Source organism: Oikopleura dioica, chromosome PAR (genome assembly GCF_907165135.1).
Source record: "Oikopleura dioica chromosome PAR, OKI2018_I68_1.0, whole genome shotgun sequence".
Classification (NCBI taxonomy): Eukaryota; Metazoa; Chordata; class Appendicularia; order Copelata; family Oikopleuridae; genus Oikopleura; species Oikopleura dioica.
Window position 1 is genome coordinate 12,373,021 of NC_137293.1, and position 20,385 is coordinate 12,393,405.

Here is a 20,385-nt window from a genome sequence, read left to right on the forward strand (position 1 = left end):
ACCAATTATCTGCAAAAGAATCCCTGGCAAAGATAATTAAATATAATTAAATACAAGGAAATAAATAATTAAAAAGGCACGCTCCGCGTGCAAACATAAATTGACAGAAAGTATGTACAAAAGGGCAGCAAAGATGCGATAGTCTCAGGATTGAACGAATCGGGAACTCGTGGGTAATCAATCACATTTCCACACTAAAAACGGCAAAAAAAATCAAGAAAATAACTTCTCAAAGTGATTAAGTCGCAGTCAGATACATAAATATGCACAGAAGCAAATTTGAGGTGATCCTAAAATGAGACAGAGTAGGGATCAAACAAACGACAGAGAAGTCGAAGAACTTTCGACGAAGGCGTTGGCACGTGAGCATGGTATGCACTTAATGACGACTTGTTTCTTCCGGCTCCTCATCAGAAATGCAAATGACAGCTGAATCAGAGGTCCTTTCAAAATCCATATCTGCGGTGTCGCCGACAGGAGCAGAAGAAGTTTTGGCGTCATTTCCTCCATGATCGCCGCCGTCACCTTCATCGAGATCGTTGGCTTCGCCATCGCAGTAGGAGTCGATGTGATCAAAATCCATAGAACCAGCGGTTTCGCCGACAGGAGCACCAGTGGTCTTATTGTCGTCTTTTTCAGAATCGCTTCCGTCACCTTCATTAAGATCGTTTTCTTCGTCATCATCGGAGGAATCGAATTGATTACTTGCTGGTGGCAGCTCGAGCGGGTTGAATGGAATTCGTGAAATGAAGACCAGGTCACGATCATTGAAGCCGACGATTTTGAGACATCTAGGGACCGGGCACCGAAGAAAAACATCTCGGTTTATGCCACCACCATAGAGCGTTCCGCGAGCGAGAAAACATTGCAAGCATGCAACATGGGTGCAGGGGTTTGATGCGACCTCCTGCCTAAATGGAGGGGCAAAAGGATGGCCGCAGCAGCCACAATTCCCCTTTGCAGATGACGACATCGAGGCGAGATATTCTAACCACGGATTAACCGATCACAATGCTTGTTCTGAAATATGCTTTTTTTTAATTAAAAAAAAATGTTGTCTATCAATGAGAATTTTGTGGGAGAAAAGAATGATAAAGGAAACGAGCAGTCAAGGGCGTAATTTTCCATTTCGAGAGGATTCATATTCGGCCAACAGATCACGATATTGCAGCTGATCAAGTTGCCAGTCTAACTGTGCCCTTCGATTTGGGGTCCGCATCTAGCCACAATTAGACACGAGCAGTGCATAAACTCTTCACTAAAGGGCTAGTAGTTGAGCAAGATACTGACCCCGACCTTCCAGGATTCCGATCTCGAACGATAATGTAATCTCTCTTTTCGCCCCGGCAAAAAGGACATCTGTCGACCGAATCCACGCAATTTTTACAAATTCGGAAGTGGCCACAAGGGACTATGGCGATGCTTGGATTGCTTTCTTCGCACATCGAAAATGCACAAATCCGGCAAAGTGAGCCGGAGCCATCACGGGACATCTTAAAAATCTCAGTTAGGAGCTGCTATTTTGAAAAAAAAGGACAGGATTTCTTAATAAAATAACCACCTTTTTGTTGATTGCCAACAATAATTTTTAGGAAGACAAGAAGGAAAAAATTATTTAGAGGAAAGAAGATATAAAAATTGTAAATACTTGACAGCAATGAGAATTGTAAGCTTACAGATAAGACAAAAGTTTATTTTTCATCGACCATGGATTCTTGGTAAATAGATATTTTAAACACTAATTATATGGAGGTGATTGTCAAAGAAAAAAAATATTTAATTAAAAAAAAATGAACAGGAAAGATAAAGAAGAAAACTTGTGGCTGCACCGCTATAGATCTGAAAGAAAAAAAGATCGACTCGTGGAGACAACAAGGAGTGGGACGAGAAAGAAAAAAAAAACACCCAGATAGAAGTGCAAGAAACCTATTCATACAGACACATGTAAAATAATAAATTGACAAGATAAACCCTAAGAGCGTTATAAGAATAGGACCTATTTGAGTTGTCGGAGGACGATGTCGATGAGTTCATCCTCCGAGTTTTCTGTCGAGAAGCCGGGGAAAATAGCGTTCACCTCTTCGCGGATAAGGTCGATGTGTGAGCGAATCTCAGCAATTCGACGACGACCGGTATATCGCACAGACTAAAATAGATTAGTGAAAGCATAAAATCAGGATTCTTACTCTGAGTTTATCCCGAAAAACGCCATTTGCAGCTGTGTCCGCCGACAAACCAGAGCACGCATGCACGATCGACGGTCGTTGAAAACGATGGTTGTCAAAGGATACACGCTGAAAGAACTCGTCGCATGGTGCTTCAACAAGTTCGTCCTTCGCCGGTTTTAACATCGACGCGGGACCGTAAAACAACTCAATTGCAGTGCAGCGCGGCGAAATGCAGGTAAAGGTGAAGACAGCATCAAGGCCACTAACGGATAGATATAAAGATTTATTTCGGCCGAATACCTGCGAGCGCATGATGATAATCGGAAGCCAAAATATTTTGTTTGACTGACCAAATCACCGGCCAGATCAGTATACGGTAGGAGTAACTCGTAAGCTACGATAGCCAATGGCCTTATCGGTCTTCCACTTGAGAAACAGACAGAACGCGAAGCGGTTGGTGGAATTTCGACGCACTCGCGATTACTGTTTTGAGCCTCGCTGGACATATCAAAATCGAGTTATTCTAAAAATAAGAACTGATGATTATGGCGCAAACCACCAATCAATAATAGCCTTAATTCAGTGAAAACTCAATTCTAAAACTAGTGTGTATTCCACTCGAAGTGAGTTCAGTTCGAAGTGTCCTCAGTTCGAAGTGTACTCAGTTCGAAGTAAACCGCTTACTCCAGGAAAGAAAATAAAGATCAGGCCTCAAAAAATTAACTTCGCGTGATTCCAAAGGCAAGCCATAAATCAAGGCTTATGAACGAAAGATTATAGTAAACCTCATAATTTTCGAAATTCGGAGAATCATTCGAGCCAAAAAAAAGAACCCTGTGCAGAAATATAAGGATATAACAAAAAGGGTAATATGAACTTGAAATATCATAAAGTAATATTCGAAGACAAAAAATACATTTTGACGATAGGGAGAATCAATAAGAGAAGGCAGTGATCAGCAGGTTTTCTCTTTATCTTCTTCACGAAAGATTTCTCTCGCAGTATAAATCAAATTTTTTTGCAATCAGATTCAATTAAAAGTAAATTTTCGAGTAGCCAATAATAGCGACTCTTCTCTTCTTCCTTCGAAGGCCCCGTGACGCGCAGGGACAACCGAGCGCCGACTCGAAAAGAATTCTACTCGATATAGTCGCTTGATGCGGGCGGGTCAGTGTTTTCGATAAAATTAAGGTGACTAATATTTCATCTGTCAAAGTTTTCTTATGCAATTCAAAAACGTGAGTGATTTAAGGCCAAGAGTACTTATAAGGATATCAAATAGGCGTAGAATCGCCTATTTTCGCGTCCCCTTTCGTCGTTTTCTAATGTTGCACTTCTAGAAATAACGAAGAATAAGGTTTTTTTTGGAATCATAGGAGCAGTGTTATTTACGTCAAAGCAGTAAGACAGTGTGAATTAAAATGATGGAGAGGAATTTTAAAATGAAGATTCGAATTTGATTCGAACAGGATTTTTCTTTTTTGTCCAAAAAATTCGTTGTGAAGGCAATCACGTGAGAATCGAGTTTGAATATCTATTGCGAGCCCTTTAAAAATTGAGAATAATTAAATTTTGTGTCGCGAACCTGAGCAATCTTGTGTGCAATAATTTGAGCTTTCACCTTGCGAAGTTCTTCTTGCTCAGCTTCGATCAATTGTTTTTTTTCATTCAGCAGCTCCAATTCAAGTCTGATATTTTCGGCCCTTAATTTGTTCCGTAAAACAAGACTTTATTTATCGATTGTAAGTTAAGTATGTCTAAGTTACCTCAATTTTTTTATCGCAATTCTTTCGCACTCGATCTCCTTGGCTAATTTTCGCACGCGGCGACATTCCTCTTCTTCAAGCATAGTATCAAAGATAAGATCGATCACATCGGGAGGACTGAAGTGGGTTTTTACAAGCATAGAATAACGAGTTATATTCACGTAAAACCCAAACTATTATAAAAAAATCCCATCGCTCGATTCTCTTTCGAAGTGTCTGCAATCAACAAATTGGAATATTTTCTTTACGAAAGTGTGATGACTAATATAGGATCCAAGCAAATCTTACCAAACTTTGTCAGGCATTTTTTTTTCGTTCGGCTCGAAAAGGTTTACCCTTACATTTGCCAATAGCGAACTTAAAAATTTTATGACAGTCAAATATCTACATAGAAGTCTAAGCAAAGGAGAAATGAGCATAAACTTGACACAATTATAATGAATAAACTTGCGCCACGATGATTTTATATAATTGAAACATAGAAGACAACGGTGGCATAAAATGAAATGAGAATTCACAAAGTGAGAATCGCCTATTTTGTTTTGTAAACTGTTAAGAAAGAATATTAAAGAAACATATTTAAGGAAAAAAATTAGGGAAAAATCGTCATTTAATCGCATAAAACTCCAAAAGCACGCTCCGCGTGCGAACATACTAGTGACAAAAAACATTCAATAAAAACCTTGCTTAAGAAAATTCAAGGTTTTAAAAAGAGCCAATAACAGCGACTTTTTCTCTCCCCGCGTGACGAGTAGCAAATTTTTGACGGCGGTGCGATAAGAATTCGATTCGATCTAGTCGAGCAAGGACGCGCTTGAGAATTTCTTTTACCAGGTCATTTCTTGATTTCAGCTAGGTGACTAATCGCTCGAAAGGGCGATGCATTACATATTTTTTTTTTCAACGAAGAAAAGAGACAAGAGACTTTTCGATACTTCCGTAGGATAGAGATTTAAAAGTTAGACATTGAAATTAAATAGCTAAAGAGAATTGATTGCTAATAACCACTGATATTTTAAATGGAATAAAAAAACAAACAGCCATTCAGAATGCCGTATGTCTACCATTCAATTAAAAGGGAGCATATCGTGAACGCTGGTGAAGTAGGTCTCTGCCGAGGAAGAGTATACGATGGCGAAGGAAATGAAAAAGAATGTGGCTCAGTCACACAACTCATGTATATTCATTTTACAACCTTCATCCCATATTGCGAAAACTGATATGGTTATACAGAAAAAAGATAATCTAACATAACAATTAAATATAACCAAAAGAAGCATCGCCACACATATGGACAGCTACAAAGAAATACTCTCAGACGCGAAGGTATGCTGCCCGGCAAACAATTGTCAGGCTCAGAGTTGCATATTTAGCTAACTCTTCTATGACAGCTCACACAGCTCAGTAGATATGCAACTCAGATCAGGCGAAGAACTTAAGCGTGGCAGAAGGTTTAATTGGAAAATGCTGTATTCAAGCTAAAGACACATTCGAACCAGGAAGGTTTCAATAATAATAGGGTACGCTCATTACTCAACAATATCAAAAAATAAAAAAATAAACTTTTTTATTATCTGAAACCTGCTACAAGATGACATTCGTTATCTCAATTCTTTACACGATATGGAAATGAGATTGGAGAAACAGTGTGCTAAAATGCAGCAGGAGTTGAACTTCTACCAGAAGACTCTCGCCACCATCAAAGAAGAAAAAAAGGAGGCATTCTTCCGCTCAGCATCAAAAGTCGGACTCGAAGGTAATAACATTTGACTTTCAAGAAAAAAATTGACACTTCTAGGAATTCAACGCCTAGCGAAGTGCGCAGTATGTTATCAAGAATACATCGATGCAGTCAAGCCCGTTTCATTGCCATGCGGCCACGTCATCTGCAAAGATTGCGCTGGTAAACTCAATCCGAAAAACTGCCATAAATGCAGAGCGCCATTCGACGACAACAAGGAAGGGCAACTAAAGTTACGAATTATTTTTAATGAAAAAAAAACAAAAAAAAATTACCCTAAAAAAAGATTCGAGATCTGTTCCCATGAAACTTTTCCTGATCAGCGCACCTGCAAAAGATAAACAAAGATTATTTCATTTTTTTTGATTGAAAATATACAATAAAGTTATTAAAAGAAATAAACGTAATGAACTCAAATCTGAAACAAGTGTGTATTCCACTCGAAGTGACCTCAGTTCGAAGTGACCTCAGTTCGAAGTAAACCGCTAACTCCAGGAAAAGAAAATAAAGATCTGGCCTCAAAAAGTTGACTTCGCGTGATTTCAAAGCAAAGCGCATAAATCAAGGCTTATGAATGAAAAATTATAGTTAACCTCATAATTTTCGAAATTCGGACAATAATTCGAGCCGAAAAAAACGAGAACTCTCTGTAGAAGTATAAGATGATAATAATGAATTAACTTGCGCCACGGTGATTATAAAACTGGAGACATGGAAGAAAACGGTGGCATAAATCACAAAAAATGGGTATTCACACAGTGAAAATCGCCGTTTTTTTTGAAAACAGTAAAGATAGAAATATTTAAGAAACATATCAAAGAATCAATCGTCTTTCAAACGTATAAAAACTTCAAGAGCACGCTCCGCGTGCGAAAATATCAAGACAAAAATCACTTAATTAAAAACTTGTTAAAGAAAATGCCCAACTTTATATAATCAATAGCCCACGCTTGTGAAACTAATAGAAAATCATATTTTATAATAAAAGAAAGAAAGAATAATTTTTAAAAGCGCATTTTTATGATAGCAAAAAGTAATATATCTTGAAGAACTGCACTAAAAGCACTTTGCGTGATAAAACTTCATTTATCTCACAAAATACAAAGATAAAAGGTGTGAGAAACGAAAGTTTCATTCGATAAAAGTTCATATTCCTCTCATGCGATCCCAATAGATCATTTTAAGTCAGAATCGCTCGCGACGGATACCGATTTCATCATTTCGCTCCTGAAAGATCCTTTTCTCCGCTGCGATTCTCATTTTTATCACGCTCACTCCACACTCATTTTAGTTCCCAGGCAAGCCGGAAATTATTTTTTTTTACAAATTTTACCAGTTTTGTAGAGAAATTTAACAAGCAAAACAATTCAAGATGAAAAAGTACATGAGAAAGGCAGCCAGTAAACCAACATGCAAAGGTAATAATCTTTTTTTTAGTAAATGTTCAAAAAAAGAGAGAAAAAATTTAGCCCCCATTACGAAATGCGTCTTTTGCAACGATCGGTCTCCATGCCATCTTCTCAACTCAGATGGAACGCATTTGCGACCAGCAGACAAGGGTAATTTATATAAACAAAATAAAATTAACATAAGTCACTTTTCCTTCAAAGGTAAAATACTGAAATAATTCTGATAGAAATTCTCGAAACCAGTAAGACTACAAATTGCTAGGAAGCGGAATTAATAAGCTCTACGAGAAATGATATTTATTATGAAGGAGATAACCCGATAATTTTTCAAATCAGGATACCCCTCTGCATTCGCAGTCGAAATGACACGCCAAAAGAACCTTCTGGACAAAAACTGATGAAATCACAGAAAACGAAGTGTGTGACGACTCAGCGACTCAAAATGTCCCGGAGAAATCATATGGACGCAAAATAACCGATTTCTGCACATCTGTGATCAAAGCAATCGGTTCTCTCTTGCTGTTTTGGGCATGCCTGCCCATCAATACTGCAAGAGAGCTGCAAAGGTCACCTCCAGACACCGCCCAATCAGTGAAAGAATTTCTTCGCAGCAAGATGGCTACTTTCAGCGAACTCGTCAGCTCCCTATGGAAATGCGATTCTGAACGGGCTGCAAGATGTCTGCGTAATATTATAGCGACGATTTTCGACACAATTATCTACATGCTGAAAAATACGCCAATGCGCATCGGAATCTTCTGCTACCTGATAAGATTGATCAGCCCACTGGTGAACTACGGAATCATAGGAATTCTCTTCTTCATTTTGATCAGTTGTTTGTTGCTTTTCATCTTTTTACCATCGTTTGACAAGAAAAAGAAAAACAAACCAACTGCCCAGCAAATGTACACTGCTCTTGAGGCAATCGCCAAAGAACTGCATTCTGCTCAGGACATGGACTCAGACGACTTATCACCATCCGAAGAAAGCCTTTAAATACCTGCAATCCTTTATAAAGGTAAAAACAAAAATTAACTCGTGTACTTAAACCCCATATTTTTAGTACTGCCAGTCTCAGCACACTTCTTCATTTTCTTCTTCCCGTCTTATTGATAAAACAATCGCCGCCTTTTTCTAGGTAAAAAATAACATAAAACTCATCATCAAGTGGCGACAGAAATTAAACATTTATTAGAAACACATTATCAATTGCAGTTCTTCAACTTCCTCGCGAACGATAACTAGCAGTCATCTTCCATTACCTGCCTTTTTATTGAAAAAAAAAACTGTTTTCAAATTAAATGACTGCTAATATATTCATATCACAATCTTTAACCGGTTTACTAGTTTTCTCAAAAAAAGCACTGCAGAATTGATCAAATTAATTGCAATTTCAAGTGATGCCTTTCGGTTACCTAAATCAGATAAATTCATTTACAATCAAGCAAACCCATGTAAAAAAACCATCATCAATACAAATCAAAAAGAAGGTAGAAAAAATTCTCTAGAAAAACAAGAGTTTCTCACCTTGACTGAGAAGCGCATAACACTTCTTACTGTGCTTCTCAAGCTCTAGAAAGAATTTGTTTTGGTTAACGCCCGCACAAAAAAAGGTTTTGATAAAGAAAAACAATTTTTTTCTAGAGCCTGAGAAGAATCCAAAATAATTCTTGCGTTTCCCAGCTAGCTGAGAAACACATCTTTCTCTAGAGAATATATGTGTGGATATTAATTCAGCAAGATTAATAATAAAAATTTATCAAAGCGGACAACATTCGGTTGAAGAAGTCGGTAAAAAATCATCCGAGATGCATTCAGTATACTTTCCAATTTCGTACAGACAATTTTTTTCGGAAATCTCTAGAAAACCAGGCATTTCTCACCTGAGCCAAGAAGGGAAAATAAACACTCCTAACTAATATCAAATCAGTTCTATTTCAATTTGGATTTGCTCAACAAAATGTATTTCACTGCAAATAATTCGGATTCGATGAGAAACAAATCCAAGCAAATTTGAGTTTTACCCAAGTGCAGACAACGATGAAACATAATTAAAGAAAAGAGCACGCTCCGCGTGCATCAATAATAAGCGACAGAAAGATTTATGGCAAAAACCGTCATTGTTTACTTTTACAACTAGAAACAAGATAATTATTTAATTGATTCTCAAAAGATTTTAATTTCAAATAAAATTGTTTTCCATTCGAAAGTATTCAGTTCGAAGTGTATTCAGTTCGAAGTGTATTCAGTTCGAAGTAGAACCGCTAACCTGAAAATAAATTCAGGCCAAGATAATATCTCAGAACCAAATATCCAACGAATTTAAAATTCTGCCCATCAATTGAAAGCCTGTCAGCAGACGATTCCGATGCTAGTGATTTTTTTGATTTAAAATCAAATTTTCCGCGAAAAAAGGGCACACAATTCAGCATTATATAATTTCGAAAATTTGGAATAAATATAGTTTTGTCGTAAAGAAAACTTCAAGAGGACACGATAAAAGTACCAATCTAGAAGACAACGAGGACCTTCAAAATAATAAATAAAAACCAATTATTCATCAAATAATCAAGCGATACCATGAAAAAGAACATCATCAATTCAAATCGAAAGAAAGATAACAAAAATTCTCTAGAAAAACGAGCATTTCTCACCTTGCCCGAGAAGCGCATAACACTTCTCACTGTGCTTCTCGGGATCTAGAAATATTTTGTTTTGGTTAACGCCCAATCGAAAAGGGTATGATTTAGAAAAACATTTTTTTTCTAGAGCCTGAGAAGAATCCAAAAAAAAATTTTTGCGTTTCTCAGCTAGCTGAGAAACACTTCATTCTCTAGAAAATTTATGTGCGGATATTAATTCAGCAAAAAGTATAATGGAAATTTATTCCAAGAACAGAGTTTGAAATGCTCGCGAGCGAAAAGAGCATTAAATGACGAATGGTGAGCCTGCTGAAGGACTGAAATTTGACTTCTTGTTAATCAAAAAAAGACCAAATTAAGAAGAATAATTGATTGAATCAACCAATATTGTTACTTTGAAAGATGAAAATAGATCTTTCAAAATGTGCATCTTTTACTAAATGGCAGATTTATTTGTTTGTTGAGATAAGACAGGAAAGCGAATTTGTCAGATTCATGACATATGAGGGAATAAAAACAGGTTAAATAAAATTTTGAAGGATTCGCAGAATAAGCTAGACATTTTTTTTCGAGGATTCTACACGTTTTTCCGCAGTCGTATTGTAAGGCCACCTGTTTTCGTCTGTTATCATCCGGTCAACATTAGCACCCAATCTTTTTCTGCATTGTCGTTTCTGCCTGTCAGGCTCTTCTCGAGAACTTTTATTGGGCGATTCGTTCTGATGAATATCACCAGATATTTGAAACAATTGTTGTTGTGAAACTGAGCTTCCTGTGATGTATTCGATAAAATTCCTTATAATTTCTTCTTCATTATTTCCATACCAGCAGAAATGATCAACGTTTTCATCATATCTACTGAATTCGACGCGCTGTTCCATACCAAACTGGCCACTCTCCCAGTTAATTGTGTCAAGAAGCCTTACGATAATGTCGTTTGTATCGATTCCATTGGAACAATTTCGACCGAACTTTGTTACTTCATCCATGATAACAACGTCCAGGTCGAATTTTTCTTGAATGATATCAACCCAGTTCCATCTTTTCTCGTTTTTTCTTATTGTCTCAAGAGATATTTTCCGCGCGGCAGCTGATTCTTTACAAGGATAAAGCGCAGAAAGCAGTCTCCAAAGTTCGTTTAGCAGCCGTTTTTCAGTTCGAGCCATCCTGGCATTTGAAATTTCATCATGAAGAGTCATCATTATGCAATCGGAATAAGATTCATCATCCAGTAGAGAAGACAGGATGTTAAGTGCTCTAGGCTTATTCAACACCGCCATTTCGATATTACTCCTGTTAGCGTTGAAAATTGCAATACACTTTCTATTGAAATTTCTGTCATCGGATAGGCGAGATAAATCAGCGGGGTGAAAATTTGTATAGTTTTCCATTATCGTTGCGCCAAAATCAGGGACGTTCTTGATTATTTCAATTATTCTCGCATCAGGTTTCCATTTTAGATTCGGCGGTTTCATTAGAATGGGCTCACTGGGAATTGTTTTGGAAGAGCATTCCTAAAAGAATAATGATAACATGAACAAGTTCTTTCAAGTTCTTACCGCAGTATATGAATACGGACCAAATTTGAATTTCCATGTAAAATCCGCTAAGCCAGACTCACTCGACTTCAGCGCAGCTAACCAACTTGCTATCCGTGCCTCGTTGCAGATTCTACCTTTGATACAAATCATTAGATTATTCGCCCAATCTTCAGAATCGAATCTGTCATTACGTTCAGCCCAAGTTTTGACAACGCAAGATCCACAATTCCGAATAATTTCTTCTACCATTTGATTCGCAGTTTGATCATATTTTCTTATCAGGTCAACGTCCTTCTTCAATAAACCGTTTGGGCAAATTTCAGTATCGTCAACTGAGTTCCAGAAACCAGCTTCAATTGATTCTTCAGAGATAAGTTTAATTTTGTTATCTTCCACGTCAAAAAGAAGAATTTTGTCAATCCTTTCCAATGGAATTCGCTCCAAAATAGCCACTTTCAATCTTTCTTGAATCGTAATGCGCATGAGGATAAATTTTGGAGACCAATTAATATCATTGACTCTCAGAAACTTCCTGCATGCTTCGCTTTCCATCTCTGCCATCTTGAGTGCATCTTCGACATTCTCCGCCAAGATATTATGACAACACTCTTCGAACCACAGAGCTGTCCGATTTTCAATTCCCATGTTTTCTAAATAACAAAATAGATAAAATTAATTGCCAAATAAAAAAATAAAACAGTCGTCAAATTCACTAAAGAAGGTAAAATGATTTCTAGATAACATTATTTATATAAAAATATAAACAAGGGGAAAAACCATAATAAGTCCAAAAAAAATGAAATTCTCTAGAATTGTTTTGATTTAATCCCTTTTTGGGAAAAAGGGTTGTCTCCCTCACATCGCAGTCCTTATAATAAAAAGGATGGAATGGGCAGGACCGATCACAGTCCAACCTGAGCACAGAGACGACTGAGCGAATGGCACGAACCAAGACCTCCCCCAAGAAAATGGGCCTTTGTAGCGTCGACGACCCCTGCGCAAGCCGAATCTGTCGCCATGGCGCTCCCCGAAAACGCTACAAGTACCGATCCGGCACGGTAGCGTTACGCGAAGCCATCGATTTGCAGCTGTCAACGCAGTTGCTTATTCGAAAAACCCCGTTCCAACGGCTCACCCGGGAGATCGTGAACAGCGTCCACTACCCGCTTCGCATAGCGAGCCGGGCGCTCGAAGCGTTCCAGGAAGCCTGTGAGACGCATATTACAAGCGTTTTCACAGATGCTAATGAGTTCGTTGCGCACGGCAAACGGAAGACACTCCAAAAGCGCGACATTGATCTCGCCCTCCGATTGCGACGAGAGCGATAAGACGCTGTCAAGGCTCTTCAAAACAGGCCCTTTTAAGGGCCACAAAAAAATAATTTCCGATGGCATCAGGGCTTTATAAATAGAAACGTTTTCGTTTCTACAAAAAAATTCTTTACGCAAATATTGCAGCAGTTACTACAAAATCGAAACCAGTCTTTTTCTTTCTTTTCACTCGAATCCGCAAGCGGCTTCTCGATTTTCGAAAAAAAAAAACCTTAATTAGCGCAAGAGTACACAATAATACATAAGATAATGAGTAAAAGGAACCAGGAATCTATTGGCAGGACACGCAATAATAAAGAGTGGAATGGTCCTCAAATGTACACTAGATCGAAGGCTTCAGGCAGGAATCGCTCGCGGCTGGCAGACTAAAACACGGTGAGTTAATTAAAAAGAAGAAAAATTTGACACAAAAAAAAGTTTGACACGACAATTTATAAGTCGGAGCCTCATGTGGGCAAAGTTTAATTGGCCTAAATAACAAGTCCAACAAATTTACATAATTAAATCGAATGGCCAGACTTGTAGAGAAACTTCAAAGCGAAGCTTGTAACTAGGAAGAGAAATTAATATAAAGAACACAGAAAAAGGCACAACCAATCTGATTGCAATCATCATTAAGATAGATTTAAAATAGACATCTTTAGAATGAGCAACTTCACGAATCCCGAACCAATGGAATGCAACCCAGTGGGAAATATTCTAGGAAACCCGGAGAAGGTAATTAAAGCGATACTAAATTTATAAGAACTATAATAAGATATACGATGCAATTATTGATCACGTTAAGAACTACGCAACAGCGAAGATTGATCACAATAACGCAGAGTTTGATGACGATTTCGATGATGAAGAATTCGGTAAATACGAAGCCACGCAAACTTTCCGTAAACAATAAATTAAGATCGAATCTATCGAACAAATAACAACATCGCGTCGCAAGAATCAACTCCGGGAAGCCAGCACAGTTTCGCAACGGGAAGCTTCAACGATCATGATTTCGGTAAAAAAATGAAAGTATTGCAAGATAACTAATAATATAAGACAACCTTGCTGCAAAAAATGCAGCTGAGTTTGCTGCAAAAGAAGAAGCAAACAAAAAAGGAACGAAAGAATACGCTATGAACGAAACTACAAGACAGAAAGAACGAATAATATTTCTGGCATCGCAGCAAGGTAACAAAAAAAAATAAAAAGTTGCCTTCACAGTCATTAGATACAGTAATTGGAAGCACGCAGGCGCAAGAATCACGGGAGGCTTCATCAGTATTCAGGTAAAAGTAAAAAATGGAATGAACTAACGCGTTTCAGGCGAATCGACTCAAATGAATCGAGCGAGAAAAGATTTGAAGAAAGGCAAGACCCGTGCTGCAAAAAATACGAAAGGATAATTGTCATGGACGAGTTCGAAGGACCGTATGAAGGTAGTAATAATTGTTAAGTAGAGATCATTAAGTTGAATATAGGAACACCGCCGTGCGAATTCCACGAAAGCTACTATAAAAGATGGCTCAGCAGTATCAAGGCGAGGAGAGAAGGCAAGAAGGAGAAAGAAGAAAAGAAAGGGGGGCAAGCAGAACCGAAAAGATTCGCACCCTATTGGAACTACGATCCAAAAAAGTACGAAAATAAGACGGTGGAGCTTCCAAAAGCACGAGTTATCAAAGATTACATTGATGAATAATAAAACATTGAAATTGTGACACGTGAAAAAAAAAAGAGAATTAATTACCTGTTTCTTATCACAAGGGATCGCAGGCGCCTTTATCATCAACAGGCTTATTCGCAGAAATCGCAATATTCGTAGAAACAAGATCCAGAGCATTTTCACTATCAGGGTCTATAGTAACGTTATAAAACGAAACGCAGCGTACAGAAATTTAACTGTAAAACTAACCATTTGAAGTCAAAATGACGGTGGGCTCATTATTCATAAACAGAAAACCTCTTTTGCGCCTGTATGAAGAGTTAATCTTCTTATTCTGCTTCCACACAGGCTTATCGGTCTGAGAATCGTCCCCGATGATATCGAAAAGACTATCCAAAGAATTCGTGTTCTGAGGAGTGGATACAGGCGCAGATGAAGCATTTGAAACACGTACATCATTCAGCCTAATATAAGAAAAGACTTTAAATGAAATTTTACCTAATTCCCATGGAAGAAGAAACATCAGAAAACACAAATTCATGATCCTGTAGAGAATACTTCTCGGTCTTAAAACCCCAGACATGGCAGGAGTATACAGCAGACAGTTCGCGAATAACTGATTGTTTCGCTTTGGCACTCACAACGGAGGAGAAAATAGCATCGTTTCGTTCACCAGAGAGATAGTAAAGGGGCTCAGCACCAATGAGGGACACATTTTTCTGAAAAAGGCGCTTGACAACGTTGACAGGCATTGACAAGATCGACGCAGCTTGACCGAAACTCTAAAAAATATTAATAAGAGTTATAAAAAAAACCCTTACTAGAATATTCTTTTCCTGTAGAAGAGTCTTTATTTGTACCAAAATTGAATCTTCTTCCTCAGACAACATAGTCTAACAAAACGAACAAAAAGCTTAACGTACATGATGAAAGACTAATTAGTTAAATTAATAAATAGAAACATATATAACCAACAGAATTCTCGGTGATAACAGCTACTTCCAAAAATGACTCACCAAACGCGGACCAATGAAAGCGCACGAGCGCCGGTGCACCAGGAGCGAAAATAAGTTTAGTCGAGACTTACACAGCCCAACCGAACTAGAAATAAGTGACAAATTAGAGAATGCCAAAATCGCTTCTGCCAAAGTGAAATAGGCAAAATGAGAAAAAAATCTGTCACTTATAGCTATTTCAGGGTAAACTAAGTATAAAGAGAACAAATTATTGACGACAGAATCAAATTTCGAGTTCGATATTGCTTCTGCCAAAGCAAAATCGACAAAACAGAATTTGACAAGAGTAAAATTCCGTCGCCAATAATTACGAGTCTCAAAATTCACGCCCGAAAATTTTATCTCAACTTACTTCTGCCAAAGTAGGAAAAGATAGAATATTCGAACTGAATACAATAAATAATGATAATAGAAAAAAGCCATAGGTCTCACTAAAGAACAGCCCTTGAGGAAACGCCCACAACCTCCCACCCCCTCCCCAAAAATACACCTCATTATTTATATACTTCGAACAAAATATATATAAAAATTCGGAGCAAAAAAGTGCGCAGGTCTAACGAGAAGATAGCCCTTGAGGAAACGCCCACAACCTCCCACCCCCTCCCCAAAAATACACCTGTCAAAAAAAAGTAGGGAGGAGCGCGCTCCGCGCGCGAATATATTAAAGACATAAAGATAGAGGTATTAGAATTAGGAAAGGCGGAGCAGGAAGTTGTGGAGGCCGACTCGAGGAAATTGTGGAGGGCGACTCGAGGAAATTGTGGAGGGCGACTCGAGGAAAAGGCACGCTTCGCGTGAACCCTGTTGCTGGAAATGGCACGCTTCGCGTGAACCCTGTTGCTGGAAATGGCACGCTTCGCGTGAACCCTGTTGCTGGAAATGGCACGCTTCGCGTGAACCCTGTTGCTGGAAATGGCACGCTTCGCGTGAACCCTGTTGCTGGAAAAGGCACGCTTGTGTTCGAAGAACGCGGGAAAAGTGTTCGAAGAAAGTGGGAAAAGTGTTCGAAGAAAGTGGGAAAAGTGTTCGAAGAAAGTGGGAAAAGTGTTCGAAGAAAGTGGGAAAAGTGTTCGAAGAAAGTGGGAAAAGTGTTCGAAGAAAGTGGGAAAAGTGTTCGAAGAAAGTGGGAAAAGTGTTCGAAAAATGTGAAAAAGTGTTCGAAAAATGTGAAAAAAGTGTTTTAAGAGTGCCCAGGGCAAGTTTGAAAAAAAGTGTACTCAGTTCGAAGTGTACTCAGTTCGAAGTGCATTTACTCGAAGTACTTCGAAAAACGGTACTTCGAACCAGGTACACTTCGAACTGAGTACACTTCGAACTGAAGTCACTTCGAACTCAGTACACTTCGAACTGAAGTCACTTCGAACTCAGTACACTTCGAACTGAGTCCACTTCGAACCCAGTACATACGCCCAAACACGGACTTTTTGAAATTTTAACCCTTTTTCCTTTGTTGAAGATTGACCATTGACATTCCAGTCTTTGATCTTTAGCAAGTCGCCCCTCTCCAAGTCTTTGTCCGTCACTATTAATGTCATTTCAGTCTTGTATTTTCCATCGGTGAGAATCGCTCGATAACTACGGGGTTTGTAATTTGGGAGTTCTCTGCAAAGAAGTAGCAAAACGTGCACTGGCCCATCAGAAGGATTTACTGATTTGTTGAAAACAAGCGGGACAGTGCCCGGTATGAGAGTCATTCTAAAAATGATGCTTTTTGATAAGCGATTTCTTGTACTTGTGCTGTTCAATTAAAAATTTCTCTAAAAATGCTCTACTCCTGCCAAATAACTGGTAACGAACAAGCACTGTGTAGCACTGACCACCACTCCGAACCATTTCATGCTTGAATTGAACGAAGAAAAACAGAGTTGTTGATTTATTTGTTATCCTAGGTCCGGAGAAGAAAGCAGTTGAAAAGATTTTCCGAGTTTTTCTTCTTCCAACCAAATAATCTCATTTTCGCCGGATTGTAACCAAGAAGCGGGCAAATACAGTGTCTAACAGAGTGTTCTCAAACTCAAATTTTTCTTACAACTCTTACCTTTTGAGGTCCTTTAGTCACCCAGTATCGACCAAGATTTCTTCCGTTGACAAAAACGACGCCTTTTGACCATCCTGTCATTAAGATGAAAGTATCTTTTGGCTCTTCGTTGATTTTAACTGTAGTCTTGAAAAATGAAGGCAGCATTTTGACATTTTCAGAATCAGCGTCATTCCAAGAAATCGACGATATTTGCTGCTGATCTAGCGGATAAGAACAGATATTCCACGACGAAATGTACTCGGCTCCAACAAGATCAGGAGCTACGAAGATGCTTTCCGAGAAATTCTATAGCGAGTGTTTTACCTGAGAGCATTCCCATCCTTTGATCTTTCAGGTTACTAAAATTAACTCTTCCTGGATTCTCGACAAGGAACTCGACTAAAAACGATCTTCTTTCTGCTGAAAAATGCTCTGTCGCTTCAAACTCGTCTTGATTACAGCATTTTTCAGACAGTAATTGGTTGCAGAACACTTCTGATTTCTCCCCTCCTGGAGCAGAAAAGAAAACGCGATAACGGCCTCGAATCGATCTGAGAAGATTTTTGAAGATGACTGGCTCAACTGTTTCGTCTTCTATGTTTTTAACTTCATCTTCACTCTCTTTTTGCGTTTTTTCGAGAGACGGCTGTTCGATGAAAACTGAGTAAGAAGTGTATCCAAAAGCTTGGTCGAGATTTTCCATGTTTGTTGGCTCTTCGAATTCTTTTCCTTCGCCGAGTTCTGACAATTTTGAGGTTTTTTCTACTTCAAACTCGCCATACGCTTCCGACTCGTTTTTGAACACTTCCGAGGAGGATTTTTCACTTGTTGCTTCTCCGATGCATTTTCTGATAATCTCCCACTTTTCCGTTCTATTGCCGCTCTCATCAACCGGACAATCGTAATCATAGCTGGTCACATCTGCGGTGTAATAACCCTTCTCCAGTTCAATCGCTCCGTTCATGAAACCAAAATTGGTGCCTCCATGAAACATGTAAAAATTCACACTCGCGCCTCGCTTTAAAATTTCCTTGAGAGTTTTTTCAAAAACTTCATTGTTGAGCAGATTTCTGTCGTGTCCCCAGTAGTCGAACCAACCAGCCCAGAATTCAGTGACGAGCATTGGCCTGTTAGGCTGAAGGCTTTTTAGCGCGTGCAAGTTGTCGCAGATCGGCGTTGATTTCGTGAGTTTTTCCACATTGAGGTATTTGAAGTTGATGGTTTTTAAGAGATCGTCGGGCATTTTGTAGCCGCCGAGAATGACGCCTTCGGGAGCTTTTTCCTGCGCTTCCTAAATTTTGAATTGAAGGATGCATTTCTTAAGATTTGATAACCTTTAGCATATTTGCTTTTCGAATCGTATGACCACCGTCTGAGATGAAAAAAAGCTCGTGGAGTCCAAACTCTTTCATAAGGTCAGAGAGCCAGGGCAAGTGTTCGATGTCTTTGTCCACGTAGTCTCCGTATTCGTTCTCCACTGGTTTTATTAAGCATAATTATGGAAAATAAAACCATAATTTACCTTGAAAAGCGATTATTGGCCCGCCATTGGAATGTTGTAAAGGAGCAAGGAGAGGAAGCAATTTTGAGAAGTAAGATCGGACGGCGTCTTTTTGGAATCAGATGAAAATAATTTGACATGTGCAAATTTGGCTACCTTGATAGCCCGAGTAGTTCGAGCGGATGTGCATATCGGCATCTTTGAGCAGCCAGTAGGGCAGTCCACCCCAGTCCCACTCCGAGCAGATGTAAGGGCCTGAAATAAAATGCAATCAACGAGGATATTTGCAGACAGTAAAGTTGAACGAGTTGATATCCCGTAAGCTATTTGAAGAAGAATAAAAGAAAAGAGGTTTTTTACCTGGACGACAAAGAACTTTCAATCCCATTTCCGCCGCGATTGAAAAGAACTCAACAAGATCGAGCTCGCCTCCGAAATCGAAATTCCCACGCTCTTTCTTAACCACAGTTTTTATAATTGATAAGGCTGGAAAATGGGTACCTCGTGGCGATTCCATGGAATATAGACATCAATGGTGTTCAATCCACAATCAACAACAGATTGAAGTCGATGCTTCCAGGATTGCTTTGGTATTCTGAAAGAAAAATGATCTAAAAATAAGTAGTTTAAGGAATTTGAATTTCGTTAAATTAAAAATGAATCGATAACTTATTAAGCCTTTAAGAACAAGATGTTTGTAATTACCTAAAATAATGAATCGCGCCACTCAAAATCCTAAAATCCTTTCCATCCAGCTGGAAAGTGTCCCCTTCTGCTGTCAACCCAGCTTTCTTCTCACCCATTTTCTCTAACTCTTAGAGTCGAATAGAATTCTCTTAACCAATCAAGTTGCAGCTATTTTCCGTTTTTATTTTACTTTTTGGGGAAAACAAGTTGTGGCTGAAAGAATTTATTGAAGGGCGAAAAGCAAACGAACTTGTGGAAATGTTGACTGACTGGTGCGCGAGAAGCTGCTCTAGCGTCCGATCGATTACCCCATTGGAAATTTATTAGCAAAACTCGACAACTTGTTCTACCTAAGCGTAGCCTTGTTATTGACCGATTTGGACGCTAATTGCTGCTGGAATCGATGTTTAACAATTCGAGTAATTCAATTCAAACATTTACAGTCGCTGACGTACGAATCTCACGATTAAATTGTTACGGATATATTCCGATCAATAGAGCCGTATTTTATTCTCTTAGAAGAAATTTATCTTGACATATTATTGACAGAACGTCCTCCAGTTTTTTTCCTACCGTACCAAAATCGTAAGATTTCTTTAATCAGCAAAGACCTCAAGTTGAAAAAAAGCAATTTGAAGAAGTGGTCATCCCTCTCTTTCACTCTGATTGATTAACCCAGAATCTGAGTCTGCTTCTTTTGATCAAACCCAAGACCAACCAAACTGGTTCAAAAATGATATGCTCATTTTTCAAGAAGCTTTTCCAGCATGTCCTCTTTTCAGAGAGCCGAGATTTCTGCTTCCTTGTTGTTGCCTGATCCTGACTTGCTCTGGCCTTTTCGTACTATTATTCCTGTCTCCGTTTTTGGAGGATATTTTTAACGGCTACTTTTAGCGGTGATATTAAATCTCTCTAGAA

General features: G+C 38.6%; 2 protein-coding genes across 2 annotated transcripts; one reads left to right on the forward strand and one right to left on the reverse strand.

The window, feature by feature from the left end:
• The first annotated feature begins 12,205 nt into the window (after positions 1 to 12,205).
• LOC145701885 (uncharacterized) lies at positions 12,206 to 12,595 on the forward strand. Its single transcript, XM_081779099.1, has one exon. It carries the CDS (start codon positions 12,206 to 12,208, stop codon positions 12,593 to 12,595), a length of 390 nt encoding a protein of 129 aa, XP_081635225.1.
• A 4,519-nt stretch (positions 12,596 to 17,114) lies between these two features.
• On the reverse strand, positions 17,115 to 19,792 carry LOC145704192 (beta-galactosidase-1-like protein 2). Its single transcript, XM_081781632.1, has 9 exons — positions 19,486 to 19,792; positions 19,282 to 19,375; positions 19,141 to 19,237; positions 18,937 to 19,035; positions 18,802 to 18,888; positions 18,614 to 18,756; positions 17,604 to 18,570; positions 17,298 to 17,560; positions 17,115 to 17,253 (listed from the first exon to the last, which is right to left on the reverse strand). Exons 1-9 carry the CDS (start codon positions 19,581 to 19,583, stop codon positions 17,140 to 17,142), a joined length of 1,962 nt encoding a protein of 653 aa, XP_081637758.1. The 5' UTR covers positions 19,584 to 19,792; the 3' UTR covers positions 17,115 to 17,139.
• Positions 19,793 to 20,385: the final 593 nt, after the last annotated feature.